Source organism: Quercus suber, unplaced genomic scaffold (genome assembly GCF_002906115.3).
Source record: "Quercus suber isolate HL8 unplaced genomic scaffold, Cork oak 2.0 scaffold_565, whole genome shotgun sequence".
NCBI classification, from domain to species: domain Eukaryota; kingdom Viridiplantae; phylum Streptophyta; class Magnoliopsida; order Fagales; family Fagaceae; genus Quercus; species Quercus suber.
This window is the reverse complement of record NW_027070010.1, coordinates 148831-169517: the sequence shown is the minus strand read 5'-3', so window position 1 is coordinate 169517 and position 20687 is coordinate 148831. Positions and strand designations below refer to the sequence as shown.

Genomic DNA, 20687 nt, shown 5'->3' with positions numbered 1-20687 from the left:
AATAATCATAATTTTTTTGGATTAATTAAATTATAAATTGTACCCACTAATTTTAACATTTTTGTAATCCAATCCTATTCGTTTCATTTTTTTTTTCTCCTTTTACTCTCATTCGTTTTCAATGTAATTCTTTACCACCTCCGTCCAATTCGAACAGTTTAAGTCTAACCAAAATAATGTTGTCTTTTTAAGTAAAAAATATTATAAATAACAGAGATTGGACGGAACTAGATAATAGGGAGTCTTTTAGCTAAATATTGCAAAAAACAGAGTTTATCAGTGTTATAGGTATTGTTCAAAGTTATTTGGAAAAATGAGGAAAGAGATTAAATTTCGGCAACACCAATGCCGAAATTGTAAGAAAAAATTTGAGAGAGAAGAAAGATAAGTGATGTGATGGGGAGGGAGAAAAAATTGAATTTCGGTAATGAAATTACCGAAATTCTTGTCCTACCCAAGCTCTGCCCATGAAGTGCCCCAGTGCATGCTAGGGGGAGTGCCCGAATGGTTTACTAATTGTGGTAACCAAGCTGCCGAAATTGTAGGGAAGGGAGGAGAGAGAAAATATGAATTATGGCAACCAAGTTGCGGAAAAAAAAAAAAAGGAAAGGTGGCAATTGATTTGTGGCAATGGCATTACCGAAATAGAGGGGGGGGGGGATTGTGGCAATGGATTTCTGGCAATGGCTTTGCCAAAATGGAAGGGAAAAAAAATTGTTACAATTGGTTTGCCTAAAATGGGAGGAGAGAGAGAGAGAGAGAGAGAGTTTTGAATTCTTATTCTAAAAAGTACATATTTAGTAGTTTTTTTTTACTTGGTTTGTGTGTATGTCATGTTCTTTCATTTTGTATTGTAAAAGTACCTTATGAAACAAATAATGATAGATTCAATTGCATTGATTCTTATTCTACAAATAAAGTACATAGATTCTTATTCAAATTCCTGTCCATGCATGAAAGAAAATTATGGAAGAAAAAAATGGTTGATGTTCACACTGTAAACCAAAAAAAAAAAAATATTTGTTGATTTGTGGCAATGGCATTGCTGAAATTGGAAGGAAAAAAAATATTGTGGCAATGGATTTGTGGCAATGGCATTGCCCTTTTCCTCTGATTCTTATTCTCCGTACTTGAAATATATTCTTTGATCATTCTCAATAAAACCTAATCTACTGAAACATTGCATCACCTCACAAAGTCACAATTTTTTCTGCCTTTGATTCTTATTCTCCGTACTTAGAATATATTCATTGGTCATTCCCAATAAAACCTAATCTACTGAAGCATTGCATCACCTTACAAAGTTACATTTTTTTGTCTACATCATGAATTCTTTTTTGTCTTTTCATTTCCCCTCTTCGTGATAAAAGACAAGCACCATCACTAAAGCACTGCATCTCCTCACAAAATTTCATTTTTCCTATTGCTTCACTTACCTCTGATTGTTCAGTTACTCTTCTTCTTTGCATAAGGATTGTAAGTTTTGGGTTAATGTGAATTTTTTTGCTTTGCTTATTAACTTACAACTCTAGAAATTAACAGATTTATTATTGTATAAATATATGCTTTGTAAGTATTAGAAGCTAATACATTGTAAAATATTATGTATTGTTGTAGTTAATATTGTTTGTATGCCTATGATTATGATTGTTGTTGTTGTTGTTATTATTCAAATTTTAGATTAATGAATTTTTTATGGTTAGGACTACAAGCATTTTTAGTTATATTTGAAATTTACCATATTAAATTGTAATAGCCACCATATATGAATTTGATTATTTTGTAGCTAATAACATATAATCAGACTATGACTTAGGTGCTTCTCAAAAAAAAAGAAAAAGAAAAAAAGATTATGCTTTTATGCTAGGAATACTACTTTATTTTCACTCATTGCAGAATATTGCATTGCATATCAAATCTCAAGTATCTTCTTGATATCATTATAAATATAATATCTTGAACTTTAAGGGTCAAACTGATTCACATAAACTTTTCAGTATTATTGTTATTTTGTGTTTATTTATTATTATCTGATTGTGTTTTTGTTGTTGTTGTTGTTGTTGCAAGTATCACTCTATAATTCTCACTCTTTCAATTGGTATCACAATTTTGGTAAGCATCTTGACTCTTTAATTAAATTTATTTATATGTTTTGTTAATTTTGAAATTATTTGATATTATTTATTGTTATTATTAGTATATGACCACAAAAATTGTAATAAATTGTATTATTGTGATCTTTTTATAATCAAATTTACTTTTTTATTATCAATTATTACATCTATTTCTTGGAAAAAAATATATTGCATAATATGTTTGTTAGTTTATAATAAAGATATGTATGTGTATTATTATTATTATTATTATTATTATTATTATTATTATTATTATTATTTAATACAATAAATAGTACATTTTTGTTTCTTTTTCTTTAAATTTTAGTTGGTATAAAAATTTATTAAGTTTCTTGAATCTTTACTTTTTAGGGTGGTTATAGGTTGGGAAATGAAAATTAATTATATGCTTTATAAATATTATATGCTAATATATTGTAAATATTATATATGGTTATATTATAGTTAATACTAATTATTGTGTGTATGATTATTTTTGCTAAAACTACTATTATTATTATTAAAAAATTTGCTTCATAAATCCAAGCATTGTGAGTTATATTTAATACGTAGCATAAAAAATTGTAGTAGTCAATATATATTAATTTTATTAGTGTTCTTTTGTTTTTATTTAGGATTATATTTTTTTAGAAGATATTTACGATTATATGATTGTGTTTTTTTTTTTTTTGTTCTTTCTTTCTTTTCTTGCAAGTATCACTCTATAATTCCTACATTCCTTCACTTCGTATCGCAATTGTAGTAAGCTTCTCGGTCCCCTAATTTAATTGGAAATTATTTTCTTAGTTTGTAATTTTTTATATAGATGGTTTGTAAAAATATGCCTTCAGATATTGTAATTTTTTAATCTCAGTGTTTATATATTAAACATACTGTGAAAATGCATCTTCACTTACACTATACTTTATATTATGTGTGTATGAATTTAAGAATATGATAATTAGGGTTGATTCCATTCCAATTATGAGTATGAGTATGATTATGATTAATTTCTTATATTCTATTTAATTTAGGGTTGACCAAGATCTTAATAGTACTTTATTGTCAATTCACTAATGTCATAGAGGTTATCTCAGTAAAAAAAAAATGATTAATTTAGTTTAGATTTATAGACAATTTCCTACTAATATAGAGGTAATGGATGTTGCATGGTTTAACTCATTGTAGGATTTAGTGTAGGATATATTTTAAATGAAGCCTAGGCCATTCGATCATTCTCTGCTAGCCCAACAACAATATCACATCTCTAATGATGCAATGGGAGGTAGTATACGTTGAGAGATCAAAATTTATTAATGTCTTAATAATATCTACAATTATTCAATTTACATGAAAATAATTTCAACATTAACAATATAACATTGTACATTTTTTTTTTTTAAATGTCAGGTTTCCACCTTACGAGTGCGACCCCAACCGTTTGCACCCCCCCCCCTCGCGAGCAGTTAGGCGAGCGTATCACCCCATATTTGCATCAATGTAGACTATACCGTGTTACCTGCCTACCACATATAGATATTGACTAGGGTCTTATCACTTCTTTGATGGAGCGGTGGCGATTTGAAACCCATACATTTCACCTACCTACTTGTGAAATGTCGATTAGTACTCTATTGGATATAACAATCATTACAGGATTGCTTATTGATGGTAATGCAGTGTGCGGGCCCACTAATTTGGATTAGGGAACAATTTGTAAGAATTTACTTGGGGTGACACCACTTGCAATAGCATTGGCATATGGTGACCTTAAAATAACATGAGTAAGGATTACATTCTTAAATCTACCAGAGGGTGTCAATGCTGTAACAACCCAACAGTATGCTAGGGCATACATGTTCTAGGTTTTGGCTTTACTATTTGGAAATAAGAGCCAAAGTAGATTGCATTGCTGCTTTCTCTAACTGTTAGCGGACTTTGGTGTAGCTGGGAATTATAGTTGGGGTAATGCCACACTTACTTTCCTTTATAAAGAGCTGTGTACTCCTGCTATTAAAAAAAGCATGGAGGTTGCAGTTCCTGTTTTCATATTACAATTATGGGCTTGGGCGCATCTTCCATATTTGACCCCAATTCCAATAAATCCAACAAATTTAGCGGATTTTGGTGTAGTTGGGGAATATAGTTGGGGTAATGCCACAATTGCTTTCCTTTATAAAGAGCTGTGTACTGCTGCTATTAAAAAAAGCATGGAGGTTGCAGTTCCTATTTTCATATTACAATTATGGGCGTGGGAGCATCTTCCATATTTGACCCCAATTCCAATAAATCCAACAAATTTAAATGGTGACGACCCATACGACTGTAGGTATAATATTACTTTTTATTTTTATACAATATTGTATACTATAGCATTTATCCTTGATACTTCCAAACCCTAAAATCAATGGCAATCATTAATTGTGTATAGGTGGGATACCAAGAGAACATTTACTCACACACCAACGCATGTTCTACGTGCATACCATTTTAATCACGACACACATAATAATGATAGGTAATATATGTTGTCAAATGCATCAATGATTAATTTACTAGTTATATTATTGTCTTGATCGATTATATCATAGTTATTGTAATTGAAATTGCAAGTTGTTTGGACACTGTACAATAATTATTTGCATCCATGGTGTCTTGTAGAAAAACATATATGGACTACAACAACAACATTGCTATACTTCCAAATTATGGAGTATTACCATCCAGAAAAAGTCATGCGAACAATTTGGGTTGTTGCAAAGATGTCCAAAGTAGCCTACTGACAATTTCGATAAATCTGTGCATTGTGTAAAGTTGACAAGAAAGTTTGGTGTCAATTAGCGTAGACAGCATGCACAATACTACCAGCTTTGGAACAAGCGAGCTGAAAATGTAGTTGGGGATGACGATTTCCATTTAGGTGTGAACTACACAACATGGTCACCTATTCACGACACCAAAGGCGGCCTATATGTACCAAGTTATTATTTTAGTTTTTTCAATAATACTACACTAATATTGATAACAAATTATTATTTTAGCTTTTTCAATAATACTACACTTACATAAAAATAATCTATAATTTCATTTTTCCTTAAAACACAATACCACGAAAAATATTGTGGTCATTAATAAGAAAATAGGTCCTCTATGTAATAATCAAAGGGTTCTTTTTTTTTTTTTGAGTAAATTATAAATTACACCCACTAACTTTATCAGGTTTATAATTCAATCATATTCATTTCATTTTTTTTTTTTTGGTCATTTCACTTATTTTCGTTTTCAATGTAATTCTTCTATCCACCTCCATCCAATTTGCACTGATTAAGTTTATCCAAAATAATGTTTTCTTTGAAAGTGAAAAATATAGTAAATAACAAGGGCATTTGACGAAACTAGATAATAGGACTAAATTGAAAGAAAAAAAAATTATTACAATTAAAAGATTGAACTGAAAAAGGAAAACATAAAAACCAACATTAAAAGGACCTAATCAAAAAGAAAGTTAAAGTTAGAGGACCTTGTTCTCCTCCTTTGGGTAGGAGAGGAGGGGGGAGGGGGAGGGATGTTGAATGGTTTTGACTTTATATTCATAAGTTTATTGGCGTGATGATATTATAATATTAATTTACATTCTTCATCATTGATCCGCAATCGGCAATCTCTCATGTGTTTATTTCAATAATAAATTTAGTGGTACAAAATATTTCATAATTTTTGAATAATTGTTGATTTGACTTGGTACAAACAGTGTATTGTAAAAGTGATATTAATAGTGAACTTATTTAAAAGTATTGTTAGTTGTTACTCTGATTAGAACATCTCTGATAGATAAGCTAAAACAAAAATCCTCTCTATTTTAGATGGTAAATCTTGCAAATCCGGCTCCAACAATCTCTCTAAATTAAAGTTCAAAAAGTGTTTTGCACTTTTGCTAGTGAACAATAACTTTCTTGGTCTAGAATGTTACTATTCATTAGCAAAAGAATTTAATGGAATAAAAAATTCAGCCCCATATGCTTCTCTCTCTCTCTCTCTCTCTCTCTCTCTCTCTCCAATAAAGAAATTAAAAGAAATACATAAAAAAATAAAAATGGTTATTTTAAATGGAAAGGGTAGAAAGTCTACTAGAAAGTATATTTGATAAACTATGTAAAAGGTAAAAGTTACTGTTTACTAAAGGGAAGTTAATATTGTACCATATTGATAAGTACCGTCAAAATTTTTCATACAGAAACTTAGACTAGTATAGAAACACTGATATTTCTTACCGGTTTAAATACTAATTATACCGGATTTGTTTTAAGCGTACCGGGACAAATACCATACTGGTATGAAGATCTCACACAAAAACGCATTTTTCTCTCAAATGTGGCTCTTCAAAATGTATAAGACCACACGTTCCATTGAACTAGAGGGCTCAGCTCGGACCTCAATGGAGCTAGAGTTCAAGGACTTAATATCATGAGCCAGAACTTGATAAAGAGAATGTTGATGAGTTGGGGAAGTGTTAAAAAAAGAACTTTTTTTTTTTTTTTTTGAGAACAGTAAAAATAAAAAATAAAAAAGGGATCTTGATGATCGTAGGTGATAGCATGAATTCAACCATTATCAGCGTTAGCCTGAATATTGTTGACGAAACCACAACTTTTCAATTCTGCAACTGTAGCTAAAGATCCTTCCTTAGTAGACAAGATTTGAAACGTATTACTAGTTAGCCTTCTTCAAGCATTTGCAATTTTTTAAGAGGTGACCTTAGTCCTACACTAGAAACAAGAAAAATAATATTATAGTGGTTTTTTTTTTTTTTTACCTCCAACTTACTGCATGTATTTGGTTAGTGAAAGTTCGTTGCCCAAGTGAGAAATGCTTAATTAATTTTTAATCTTCCTTCATAGTCAGTTGAGGAACCCTCATGTAGTCACGGTTACATTGCTCATAATAATAATAATAATAATAATAATAATAATAATAATAAACATTTAAAATTTTAAAAAATGTTATGAAAAATTTAATATTCCTAGCTTTACTCTTATTTAAAAATTAGAACCACCCTAGGATTTATTTATTTTCTTAAAAAATCTAACAAAATAAAAATAAAAGAGCACTACGGAGAAGAGAAAGAGAGAGGTGGTGGACTCCCAGAAAACTTATGGCTTGTTTGGAAGTTTAGAGAGGGAGGAGAGTAGAGGGGAGTAGAGGGAGGGGAGTAGTAGGGAGGAGAGTAGAGGAAAATGATTCCCCTCCACCTTGTTTGGATGTTTTTAAAATTAGTAAGGGGGAAGGGAGTAATTAGCCCTTCCCTTGTGTAATTTTGTTAATATAATAAGGGTAAATTAGGTAATTTACTTGGTCAATAGTTTATGTACTCTACTCTCCCTCCAAATCTCTCCAATTTGGGGGAATTAAAAATGGGGGCTAGAGGGAGTTGAAATCCCTCCAAACCCCTCCCCCTCCCTTCCTTAAAAAACTTCCAAACAAGGTAATTAGATTACTCTCCCTCCCTCTACTCTACTCCCCTCCTTTTTTAAACATCCAAACAGGCCATTAAATCTTACAGCTATAGAAGTAGAGCTAGATGCAAAAGTTATTGTTGATTTGTTAGCTAATGCAAACTACTCTAATATTACTCTCTTCTATCATGGATGATTCCTTAAGCAGGGGGCGGGTGCCATGGCTCCCCAATACTCTTAAATCTCTTTGTAATATTATATAGAAATAAGTTGGACCCTTGTACATATAATGATTGCACCCCCACCACCCCCCCCCCCCCCCCCCAAACAAAAAAAAAAGATTTTACATTGCCCAGTTCGTATTTGCTTTTATGCTTTTCCCTTTGAAATCTCACACCGGCTTTTCAATTCCAATATATCAGTTTCTCAAGTGTACTTCACCGGAAAAAAAAAAAAAAAAAAAAAAAGAAGAAGAAGAAAAAGAAAAAGAAAAACAGATACTTAGTAAAGACTAAGAAATCCAAAGCTGTCAAGTTCCCCTCTTTTTTCTTTTTCGTTTTTTTCTTTTTCTATGAAAACAAAAGTGCATTGTGTCTGTCCGTGTTAAATTTTAAAATTCCATTGTATAATTATTTATCCAAAAGCTATTGAGTTCATTTTTTTGTTTTCACGTTCTTAATCTTCAAACTTCGTTGCTTTATTTCTATCTTCTATTATCATCATCTTTTTAAAACAAAATTGATATTTTCCTCAACATCCTCATTTTTTCCCTCAAAGTTATATATTTTTCTAAACTTTATCACCGTCACTTTTTTTTTGGAAGAGAATTTGATTTGTTTCAAGAAAGAGAGATTGGGTTGCAATGGAAATATGGTACATTTTTCTTCAAAGATTTGAAATAGGAAATTGCAAAGAAGTTACATGTGGAAATGATAATAGATTAATTTTATTATATAAAGAATCACCGTCGAGCATAAGTTTGATGAGAAATGCTAAATTCTTTATTTTATATTTTGTTACATGTTTATAGCAAATTAAACAATTTTATATACTTATTTGATTTTACAATATGTCCTCAAGTGTGATCAACCATTGCTATTATGAAGCCAATAAGTCTGATTTGTATGGGTTGTATATTAAAAAGAATCGTACCAATACTCTTGTTACTCTTTTGTTTATTGTTATCTCCTTTTCTACCCAAAAATAATAACAACAACAACAACATGACTCCAAAAGTGTAATGGGTGCCCATATCCATTGCTGCATCTTTTCCTAACAAAAGTTAAGCAGATCTTTGCGTATCTTTTTCTACTTATTTTAGAATACATAGAGTACACTCTCTTGTTCTCAAGAAAGGGAAGAAAAAAAAAGTACACACTGTCACACTCATGCTTTCCTAAGCCTCATTCAAGCTCTTCTTAATTATCAAAGTTCTTCAAGGCTCTAGATTCACTTAATTCTGGCTGGATTGGATGAGCTCTAATCTGATAATTATTATAACCAAACACAAGTGACTTAATGATGGGTAGAAGAACATGAGATGATAAAAATTGCTTTGATCTAACAATTATTTGGATATCATTTCAGATTTTAAAATTTGAGTTTATGTTAGTCTAACAATTTTATTTAAATTATTAAAACTGATAATTTTAAATTACCTTTTTGAATTTAGGTCCAATTTTATGTTACTTAGCCATGATTTGAATAGTATCGTTTTCACTCACCCGAGATTAGTTCCATTATGCAGCCATTACCTTTATCATTATCTCACTGTTAAAAATAAATAAATAAAGATCTAAATATTAGGGTTTCGTAAAAATTAATATCATAAACTCAAACTTCATTTCCATAACTCCTAGCAACAATAACATTTAATCAAAACAAAATCATTGGCACTGATATATATTAAACTAGTGCAGTCGAACTTCTCGGTTGGCCCATTTGTGGGAGCACTAGCAGCAGCGGCTTTCTACCAGTACGTACTTTGAGAGTAGCACAATCAAAAGGTTTCGGATCCTTCTGTAGCAAGTAGCAACCCCAGCGATTAGAGAGACAAAACAAAAAACCATCTTGAAATAAGGAAAAAAAAAGTTTGATTATATGTCTCATTTCTCTTTCCGTTTTTCTCTATTTGTTTGCTTGTGTGCAATAGAGGATGTTGATGATGAAGACTTTTTCTTCTTTTCATGTTAGTTTCTATTTATTACAAAACAGAGATGAAGAAAGCCAAGAATTTATGAATGTAAGAGAGAATGTTTGAGAGAGAAGATTAGAAACTTTCTCTTGATCTTGTAATAATGAATCTATACATGATTTAGGGATATATACACCTCTGTATCTAAAACCCCAATACAGAATGTAACAAACTAATCAGAGGATAAGGAAATCAGTTATAACACGTGGGAAGGTTAGTTACAGCACGTGAGATACAATTTGAATAAAATTAATAGCTAAACTACATGCCGTTTATCAACTAATCTAAATTACACTTGCAGCTTGTTTGTGTCGTTTAGTTCTTCTTGTTCTGTGTTACTTAGTTCTTCTTTTCTTCCTTCTTGTTCTATGATCCTTTCTTCTTCACTCCTTTTTGCTTCATTGCTAACTGATACTCCCCCTCAAGATGAGACTCAGAACTATGTATATTCAATACACTCATCTTGGAAATTAAGAACTTCAATTGTTGGCTGCATAATGCTTTGGTGAACAGGTCTGCTACCTGTGTATGTGTAGGAGTAAAAAATAAACGAATCACCTTCTCTTGCACCTTGTCTCTAACCAAGTGACAATCTACTTCTATATGTTTTGTACGCTCGTGGAAGACAGGATTCTCACCAATGTGGATTGCTGCTTGATTATCACAGAAGAGCAGACCAGGTTGTGGATGATCAACTTCCAAATCTTTTAACAAAGCTAACTTGCTAACTGATACTCCCCCTCAAGATGAGACTCAGAACTATGTATATTCAATACACTCATCTTGGAAATTAAGAACTTCAATTGTTGGCTGCATAATGCTTTGGTGAACAGGTCTGCTACCTGTGTATGTGTAGGAGTAAAAAATAAACGAATCACCTTCTCTTGCACCTTGTCTCTAACCAAGTGACAATCTACTTCTATATGTTTTGTATGCTCGTGGAAGACGGGATTCTCACCAATGTGGATTGTTGCTTGATTATCACAGAAGAGCAGACCAGGTTGTGGATGATAAACTTCCAAATCTTTTAACAAAGCTAACAGCCAAGTCATTTCACAAACTGTCAAGGCTATTTCCCTATACTCAGCTTCAGCTGATGATCTGGAAACTATGGATTGTTTCTTAGATTTCCATGAAACCAATGAGTCTCCCAAGAATACACAAAAACCAGTAGTGGATCTTCTGGTATCCACACAGGAAGCCCAATCTGCATCCGTGTAGGCCTTCAAATGTAGATTAGACTTTGATGACAGAAGAATGCCTTGACCAGGAGATCCTTTGATGTACTGTAATATCTTGTAGGCTGTATCAAGATGTGGTTTCCTAGGCTTAGCCATGAATTGGCTTAGTTTATGGACTGAATATGTGATATCTGGCCTTGTTATTGTCAGATATAGTAACCTTCCAACTAATTTTCTATAAACTCCAGGATCATCTAATAAAATTCCTTGGTACTTACTTAGTTTCAAGTTTTGCTCCATTGGTACTTTGCTGGGTTTACAACCTTCCATACCAGCATCCTTAAGAACCCCTATTGCATACTTCCTTTGGCATAATGAAATTCCCTTTTCTGATCTAGCAACCTCAAGACCTAGAAAGTATTTCAAATTACTAAGGTCTTTTAACTTGAACTCAAGATTCAAAGAAGTTTTAAGGTCTTCCATTGCTTAAACATCATTGCTTGCAATGAGAATGTCATCAACATAAACAAGCAATGCTATGAAGGTCTGATTAATCTTCTTGGTGAATAAAGAATAATTAGATTTTGATTGCTTGAAACCATGTTTTAAAATGGTTGTAGAGAACTTGGAATACCACTGCCTTGATGCTTGCTTGAGACCATATAAAGACTTGTGAAGCTTGCAAACCAGGTTCTCCCCCTTGCTGTGAAAACCTTGAGGCAATTGCATATAGACCTCTTCATGGAGAGTACCATTAAGGAAAGCATTGTTCACATCAAGTTGAACCAAATGCCAGCCTCTCACAGCAGAAATAGCAAGTAAAGTCTTGACAGTGGTGAGCTTAGCAACTAGAGAAAAAGTATCAATGAAGTCCAAACCAGCTTGCTGAGTGAAACCCTTGGCTACAAGCCTAGCTTTGTATTTGTCCAAAGAGCCATCAGCATTATACTTCACCCTATAAACCCATTTACACCCAATAGCCCTTTTGTGAGGAGGTAAAGGTGTAATGGTCCAGGTTTGATTTACTTCCAAAGCAACAATTTCAGATGCCATAGCATCCTGCCAGTTAGAATTCTTAACTGCCTTATGGTAATATGTAGGCTCAGGAATGGTAGAGATTAGAGAACAAAAGTGTGCATAAGTGGGGGATAGTTTGGAGGAGTTAAGATAAGTGGACAAAGGGTATTGGGTACCTGACTTGTTGGCAGAAGAAGAAGGAGCAGATTCATTACTGACAACTGTGCTACACTTAAAATCAGTCAGGTATGCAGGTGATTTAGACACTCTGGAAGACTTCCTCAAAGGAACCGATGGTGTAGTGATGGAAGGAATAATGGGTGGAACATTGGAAGAAGGAAGGATAGGTAATTCTGCAGAAATGGTATTTGCAGAAGTAGTAAGAGGTAAACCTGCAGAATTGGGAATATGTAAATCTGCAGAATTGGAAATAGATGAAGCTGCAGAAGATGGGATAGAAGTATTGGAATCACAAGGAATAGCATTGTGGTTAGGAAAATCAAACAAAGAAGTAGTAGAATGAGACACTGAAGGGAAGAGATGAGGTAAAGGAATGCTAGTGTGAGGAGACGAGGAAGGAGAAGAGGAAACAAAAGGAAAAGCTGTTTCAAGAAAATGAACATCTCTGGAAACAAAATTCCTTTTGGTAGTTAAGTCAAGCAACTTATAACCCTTAACACCAAACGGGTAACCAAGAAAAACACAAGATGAAGATCTAGGATCAAATTTTGATCTGTGATGAGTAAGAGTTGAGGCAAAACAAAGGCAGCCAAAAACCTTTAAATGAGCAAAGGAAGGAGGTTTGCCATAGAGTTTTTCAAAAGGAGTTTTCTGGTTCAGTATTTTGGAAGGTAACCTATTGATGATATAGACAGCAGTCAACACACATTCGCCCCAATAGGATATAGGAACATTAGATTGAAACTTCAATGCCCTTGCAATGCTCAAAATGTGTTGGTGCTTTCTCTCCACAACTGAGTTTTGTTGTGGAGTGGCAACAGATGTATGTTGATGAATGATGCCCTTGTTGGCATAAAATTCTTTTAAGAAAAATTCAGGGCCATTGTCAGTTCTAATGATCTTAATATTGGCATGAAATTGTGTATGTATCATGTTATAAAAAGAGATCAATAAAGGTCTAGTTTCAGCCTTGGATTTCATAAGGTAAACCCAAGTGGATCTTGTGGCATCATCCACAATGGTAAGGAAGTACTTGAAGCCCTCATGAGTGAATTTAGCAAATGGTCCCCAAATATCACAGTGAATCAAATCAAAAGCATTATTTGAAATGTGATTAGAAGATGGGAAAGGAAGTCTTTTCTGTTTGGCAATTGGACAAAGAATACAATTCTTATTGCTGTGAAAAGTTTGTACATCAGAAATGAGATTATGCAAGGCATGAAATTTATCATCTGAGGCATGTCCTAACCTCATATGCCAAATATAAGACTTGGTAACAGTAGGAATGAACATAGACTCAGAAACAGAATTGACAAAAGATTTAAAAACAGACTCAAGAGTTGAAGAAGCTGTTGAAACAGATTTGCTAGTGGGGGCAGGATGCAGCAAATACAAATTGTCATGTAATTCACCCATTCCAATCGTCTTCCAACAAGTAAGGTCCAGGATAAAGCATAAATTTGATAGAAAAACCAAGCAACATGGAAGAGTTTTGGTTAATTTGCTGACAGAGATTAGATTGAAATTGAAAGAGGGAACACAGCACATTTTCAAGTTTCAAAGTTGCAGTGACTTGAATTGTACCAATGTGTGTGACAGTGACTCTTTCACCATTTGGCAATTGAACAAAAGTTGATATAGAACTAGTGACATGTGTAAACAAAGATAAGGAATGAACTATGTGATCTGTGGCTCTAGTGTCAATGATCCAGACATCATTACCATAGGCAGCCTTATTGGCAGGATTAATAGCAAAAACTGAATGATGCAAATCTGAGGAAATAAAATCAGACCAAGCATTACACACATTACCTAAAAGAGCAGAATTAGCTGAGTGTAAGGCATCATTGGTACCACCAGATGAGGATGCATGAGAACTGAGCATTGAAATCAATTGTTGATACTGCTCTGAAGTGAAAGGAAATGAATTGACCTGTGGAATATCAGCACTGCCTTGATCACCTTCAACCAAGACTTGATTTGCCATAGCCACTTTGCCTCTCTGCTTGTAACCAGGAGGGAATCCCACTAACTTGTAGCATTTCTCCATAACATGGCCAAGCTTCCCACAGTGACTACACACAGGCCTTCCTTTTGTGTTATTTCCTCTGATGTACCTGTTGTTCCCTGGAAATGAATTTCCCTGATTGAATCCTTGATTCTTGACTACAAGAGCAGTTAATTCAACTGAGGGAGCAACATTGAAATCCAAACGTCTTTGCCTTTCCTCTTGAATTACTAAAGAAAATGCCTTATCAATGGAAGGACTAGGCTCCATCATGAGAATCTGTGTTCGAACTTGAGAATAAGAATCATTCAAGCCATTTAAGAATTGCATAAGTGAATCTTGATGCTGAAGTGCTGTGATTTTGTCATTTACACCACAAGTGCATTTACCACATGAGCAACACGGTAAAGGCCTGAAATTCAATAGTTGATCCCAAGCAGCTTGAAGATCAGTGAAGAATCTTGTAATCGTGGCTGTACCTTGAATTATAGTTGAAATTTGCTTCTGAAGTTGAGAGATTCTTGGTCCATTGGCTTGAGAGAAACGTTTCTTGAGAGTGTTCCATACTTCAAATGCAGTGTCTCTGTAAATTACACTAGCAGTGAGGTGAGGAGAAACTAAATTCAAGATCCATGAAGAGATCATTGAATTACATTTGGACCAAGCTTTCTTCTCTAATGGTGTGACTGCCATCGAAGCATTGATAGAACCATCAACAAATCCGAGTTTGCTTTTGGCATCCAAAGCCATTATCATTGCTCTGGACCACATAGGATAATTGTCCTCAGTCAATGATTGAGTAACCAAAATCGCACCTGGTGTTTCACCATGGTGCAAGAAAAATGGACTTCGTGGATCTTCCATTGGAGTCAGCTTTCGCTGAGAAGAGGAAGGTGGAGCAGTTTGAGTATTCGACGCCATTGAAGTAGGCTCGTGCTCTGATACCATATTACAAAACAGAGATGAAGAAAGCCAAGAATTTGTGAATGTAAGAGAGAGTGTTTGAGAGAGAAGATTAGAAACTTTCTCTTGATATTGTAATAATGATGAATCTATACATGATCTAGGGATATACACACCTCTGTATCTAAAACCCCAAAATAGAATGTAACAAACTAATTAGAGGATAAGGAAAGCAGTTATAACACGTGGGAAGGTTAGTTACAGCACGTGAGATACAATTTGAATAAAATTAATAGCTAAACTACATGCCGTTTATCAACTAATCTAATTTACACTTGCAGCTTGTTTGTGTCGTTTAGTTCTTCTTGTTCTGTGTTGCTTAGTTCTTCTTTTCTTCCTTCTTGTTCTGTGATCCTTTCTTCTTTACTCCTTTCCGCTTCACTACTAACTGATAAATGAATTACCCAATTGGGTGTTTTTTGTTTTGATGGATGTTAGCAACAACAAAATGTCGGGTAAGATTCCTACTTGGATATGCAACCAAACATATTCTTATGGTATTTTTATGGAAAATCATTATTTTGAAGGTCAAATTCCATGTGAAACAATTACAGTTGAGTTTTTGGACATTTCTCATAACCTCCTTGATGGATCTTTACCTTTGTGGTCAAGCACTCAATTAAGACCTTTACATTTGGAAGAGAACAACTTTTCAGGATTAATACCAGAACCTTTTCTGAATATGTCGGAGCTTTTGACATTGGATATCAGTGATAATAAATTGTCACGCAGCATTCCCAGTACAATCAGTAAAACTTCCAACTTAAGAATTTTGTTGTTGGGAGGAAATCATTTGAGTGGCAATATTTCGACAAAATTATGTCAATTGACCAATATAACTTTAATGGATCTTTCTAGAAACTTATTTTCCGGGACAATACCTCACTGTTTTGGACACAGTCTTTTGGTTTTATAAAGCAAAATATTGGGAGGACTTTTCTCTTGAATTTGTTGGTTTCTTTACGTATTTCCTAGATGTTGAAGTCAACTTTGTTTCCAAATATAGGCTCCACTCTTACAAGGGTGGCATTCTTACATACATGTCAGGTTTGGATTTATCTTGTAACAATCTAACAAGTGAAATCCCACTTGAAACTTGGATAGCTACTAGGAATTCATGCACTAAACTTGTCTCACAATCAATTGACAGGTTCCATTCCAAAATCTTTCTCAAACTTGATTGAAGTAGAGAGCTTGGATCTTTCTCACAATAGATTGAGCGGAGAAATTCCTCCACAATTGATTGAGCTTACCTTTCTGGCGGTGTTCAGTGTTGCTTGTAACAACTTATCAGGTAGGACCCCAGATATGAAAGCCCAATTTGGAACTTTTGATGCAAGCAGCTATGATGGAAATCCATTTCTTTGTGGAGTGCCGTTGGAAAAAACCTGTGGCAATAATAGGGATGATTCACCTCCAACACCAACACAATCCTCAAATGTAAGTGATGAGAAATGGTACAAAAGAGATCAAGTGGTTTTCTTCACTTGCTTTTCAGTAACATACATCATGTTCTTCTTGGGAGTTATTATTGTTCTTTATATCAACCCTCATTGGCGACTGTGGTGCTTCAATTTGGCAGAGGATTTCATATATTCTTGTTATTTTTGTGTTGCCAATACCCTAGGTAAGTTATTACTTATTAGTCCGTATGTATAAATAGCTATGGTTGCTTTCTCAATATTTGGGAACTCTTATTGTATCAAACTTAATTTATATCTATAATGGATTGTGACTTCAAATTCTCAATAAGTTTTTTCTCTGTGCTTTCTTCTCATTGAAGTCTCTTTTATTCACTATAAATTTATGAAACTGCTACTATATTTTGTTTTGTTTCTCTTGGTTGTTCTAAAATCTCTACTAGGAGAAATGTTATTCCCGGCCCAAAAACAGTATTGAACCTAGAAGGTAATGGAAAGGAAACCAAGGCAATCTCATGAATGTGAATTCTCTTTGATATGCCGAAACAACTTTTGGAAAAGAAATAAAGCCTTCCGCAAAAGTATGAAACCTTTATTTAGGTGTGGTTTTAATAGATGGTAAAAATTTTGTAGTTCTATATATATATATATATAAAAATGTTACATCCATAATATTTTCACAATAATTTCATAATAAATTCGTTATTACTTGGTGTTACTAGTTGGCAAAAAGGTAATTTCAATGGTAAGTTTAGATTAAAACCAATAATAACTTATCATGTAAGATTTGTTGTGAAAGTAATATGAAAATGTTATGGGTGTAGCACTTTTCTTTTTTTAACTCGATTTTTGAAGTGTTGAATTGTTATGCATTGTTTGGTTGTTAAGACTTTAGAAAACATAGAAGAAGAAATGGAAAGAAAAGAAAAGGAAAAAAAAAAAAAAAAAAGACTGAAGAATTTCTAATTATGAAATGCTGTTAATTTATTTAGAAAAATGTTTGATTGACTGTTAAGAAGGGCACGTGATAAATACGTGTATCATTTAGGGATTACATGCGAGACTATTACATGAAATGGCCGCGTATCATTTATGAAAAAACTGTTGTTCCTTGATAGAGCCACTGATATTCCGGTAAATGAAATGACACCGTCTTTGCTTAATTCAAGCTGGCGTAAGTTGATGATTCTTTTCCTCCTTTTTTTTTTTTTTTTGGGCGAAATGGTTCTTTTCCTTCTTTACGCATCAAAATAAATAAATAAATAAATAAAGGCCTAATCAAAATATGAACGTGAATTCTTGAATGATCACGTCAATGTAGAAATCTAAGGCTCTGAGCGAGTCACCCATTTTTTTTTTTTTTTTTGACAGATATATTCACCTCTCTCTCCCTAATGTAAGGAAATAAAATATGAACTTATACAATAAGCACAACAATAGTAAATCAATTGACAATAAACTACGAAGGTGCTATGACTTGACTCAATTATCCTACGTACTACCTTCACAGATTTACTGTCCATAATTTCATTGCCCCTTGCGGAAATAATACCTTGGGAGTCTTCAACTGAATAGTAAGTAAATATAATATATAATAAAACCATCTAACCCAAACAACTTAAATATATGATTTTGAGGCCAACTATGTTATATTATCTACTTACTCTTCTCATTCTTGTTCAATGTGGTAATTCACTTACACACGTGTATTTCCAAGACTTCCACCATTGACTTGACTCAATTCTCATACTTTGTAGTTTGTATAAAACTGTCACAGCAATGAATAGAGGAGTAATACTATTACTACATTTTCACAATGGGATGGTCCTTGGTGAATAGCTTATTGTGGGGTTTGATCGTTGTAGTTCAATTTACAGGCCCGAAGGTTGCATTGAAGAGAAGAGCGGATGAGTCTGATAGAAATTAAGGAGTTTGTGAGGTCCAACCCTAATGCGACCATCAAGAGCTTGTCCAACCGATGAGTTAGACAAAAATGGAAAGAAGCATATAAAAACCTAATCAACCAAGAATAAAAGAATAGAGAGAGACAAGAGAGCGAGACTAGAAATAAAAAAGACGAGCTTGTCTCAATTCCCACATCATTCCAAACACATTTGGGCTTGTCTAAGGGTCATATCACATATTCATACCAACTCACTTCATTCTTAGAAATCTATATTTTTGGGCTGGGCTGAGGTCATATCAATTTATATATATATGTTAAGTGAGTGGTATCGGCATTAACAGGGTCTATTCTATTTATAGTCTTATTGGGCCTCCCAAGTCCCAACTGTAATGGCCCCCAATTAATAAAACGTTGGTTCAGTTTCTTATGTTTAATGAGGCCCATGATTCTAAGTTGGGGAGTTTCTAATAACTATTGTTGGTAATTAATCAAATGGGCTGTAGTTACATGTGCTGTTGGTTTAGATGAAGGGTTTCAAAGAGAGTTCACGAGCCCAATATCTACTCAATATAGTATGTCAATGACGGATCATTTCTTTATTCATACCATCTCCACTATACATCTTCTCCTACCCATTTCTCATTCATTAGACACTCGTTCTCCTACCTACTTACTAATAACTTAAAATAATTTATAAATTAATAAGAACTCTTAATATGAACTCTTTCTCCTTGTCAATTCATGATTCAATTTTTTTTACTAAAACACTTCTCACTCTAGGACTCATTAGGCACAAGAAACTTTCACTTCTTATCATGTAATTTTTCAATTTATTTTTTTATAATTAATACATTTGAATAATTTTTAATTATAAAATGCTCCAAAAGATGCCTTTGTCTTTCAAAAATAAAAAAAGAAACAAAACAAAACAAAAGATGCCTTTAAATTATGCTTAAGCGACAAGCACAAGTTGTACAAAGAGTGTATTATCAAATGCCCTCTAAATATTATCTTGTAAGAACCTAACAGGTACAATACCATTTGAACTTGGATAGCTACAGGGAATTCATTCACTAAACCTGTCTCAAAATCAGTTGACAGGTTCCGATCCATTCCAAAGATATTGCCAAACTTGGCTTAATTAGATAGCTTGGATCTTTCTCACAACAGTTTGAGTGGATAAATCCCTCCACAATTGCTTGAGCTTACCTTTCCAGTGGTGTTTAGTGTCACTTATAACAACTTATCAGGTAGGATTCCGGGTATTAAAGCACAATTTGGAACTTTTGACGCAAGCAACTATGAAGGAAATCCATTTCTTTGTGAACTCCCATTGGAGAAAAATTGCACCAGGAGAGATGATTCATCTCCAACACCAATGCAATCCTCAGATGTAAGTGATGAGAAATGGTACAAAGTAGATCAAACAATCTTCTTCACTTGCTTTTCAATAACTTACATCATGCTCTCCTAGGCATAAACGGTCATAGTATAATACTACAAAAGCATTTTAAATTGCAACAATGTTTCTAAATAGAACGTTATATTTAAAGTAAAATATGCACTTTTTTTTTTTTTTGAATTTTTGGCAAAAGTGCAAATTACATAGCTAAAGTTTGGAGGTTTTTGAATTTTATACCTTGAAAATTTTAGAATTTAGATTTTACTCTTTGAAGTTACATTCTATTAGCATCAGTAGCTCATTTATCCATATTTTCACTTAAGTGACACATAAGCTAGCTCGCCATGCGTGTTTAGTTCATCTAATAAAATAATGCCATGTTACATAATAAAAATGACGTAAAATTATTTTATTGGATAAACTAAATACGTGTGACAAGCTTATGTGGCACTTAACAGAAAATATGAATGATACGTCTACTGATGCAAACAAAATGTAACTTCAGAAGCTAAAATTCAAATTCTAAAACTCCAGAACGTAAAATCTAAAGACCCCTAAACTTTATGGTTGTAGTTTGCACTTTAGTCTTTTTTTTTTTTTTCGCTTCACTCATCAATCATTTTTGTTGAGATGCAATTCTTGTTCATTGAATTATTAGTTGAGACTTAAAATTGCAATGTGGAGTAAACTAAACGGCATGTCTCCATCAAAGTTTAAAATTACACCAATTCACGTGAATGTGGAAATTTAGAAATTTTCATAGTTACCTCTATTAATGCATTGGTTGCTTTCAGCAAGGAAATGCATACAATAAATAAAGGCCTAATAAATCCATATGATGTCATTGT

At 33.3% G+C, this 20687-nt stretch overlaps 3 protein-coding genes across 3 annotated transcripts; 1 reads left to right on the top strand and 2 right to left on the bottom strand.

Annotated features, from left to right (window-relative positions):
- Window positions 1–10477: 10477 nt before the first annotated feature.
- On the bottom strand, window positions 10478–11425 carry LOC112038339 (uncharacterized mitochondrial protein AtMg00810-like). The gene has a single exon (XM_024071149.2). The coding sequence runs from the start codon at window positions 11423–11425 to the stop codon at window positions 10478–10480; it is 948 nt and encodes a 315-aa protein (XP_023926917.2).
- A 2122-nt stretch (window positions 11426–13547) lies between these two features.
- On the bottom strand, window positions 13548–15068 carry LOC136063717 (uncharacterized). Its single transcript, XM_065764508.1, has one exon. The coding sequence runs from the start codon at window positions 15066–15068 to the stop codon at window positions 13548–13550; it is 1521 nt and encodes a 506-aa protein (XP_065620580.1).
- Window positions 15069–15558: 490 nt separating this feature from the next.
- On the top strand, window positions 15559–19911 carry LOC112038357 (cuscuta receptor 1). The gene is made up of 4 exons (XM_065764507.1): window positions 15559–15859; window positions 15969–16157; window positions 16261–16737; window positions 19688–19911. The coding sequence occupies exons 1-4, from the start codon at window positions 15559–15561 to the stop codon at window positions 19909–19911; spliced, it is 1191 nt and encodes a 396-aa protein (XP_065620579.1).
- Window positions 19912–20687: the final 776 nt, after the last annotated feature.

What these genes read in the sequence shown, in the direction of transcription:
- LOC112038357 (XM_065764507.1), top strand. Translation starts at nt 15,559, where the DNA reads ATGTCGGGTAAGATTCCTACTTGGATATGCAACCAAACATATTCTTAT. An exon ending in CAGCATTCCCAGTACAATCA is followed by an intron (nt 15,860 to 15,968) that starts GTAAAACTTCCA and finishes GGATCTTTCTAG; the next exon opens with AAACTTATTTTCCGGGACAA. An exon ending in CATTCTTACATACATGTCAG is followed by an intron (nt 16,158 to 16,260) that starts GTTTGGATTTAT and finishes ATCAATTGACAG; the next exon opens with GTTCCATTCCAAAATCTTTC.
- LOC112038339 (XM_024071149.2), bottom strand. Translation starts at nt 11,425, where the DNA reads ATGGAAGACCTTAAAACTTCTTTGAATCTTGAGTTCAAGTTAAAAGAC.
- LOC136063717 (XM_065764508.1), bottom strand. Translation starts at nt 15,068, where the DNA reads ATGGCGTCGAATACTCAAACTGCTCCACCTTCCTCTTCTCAGCGAAAG.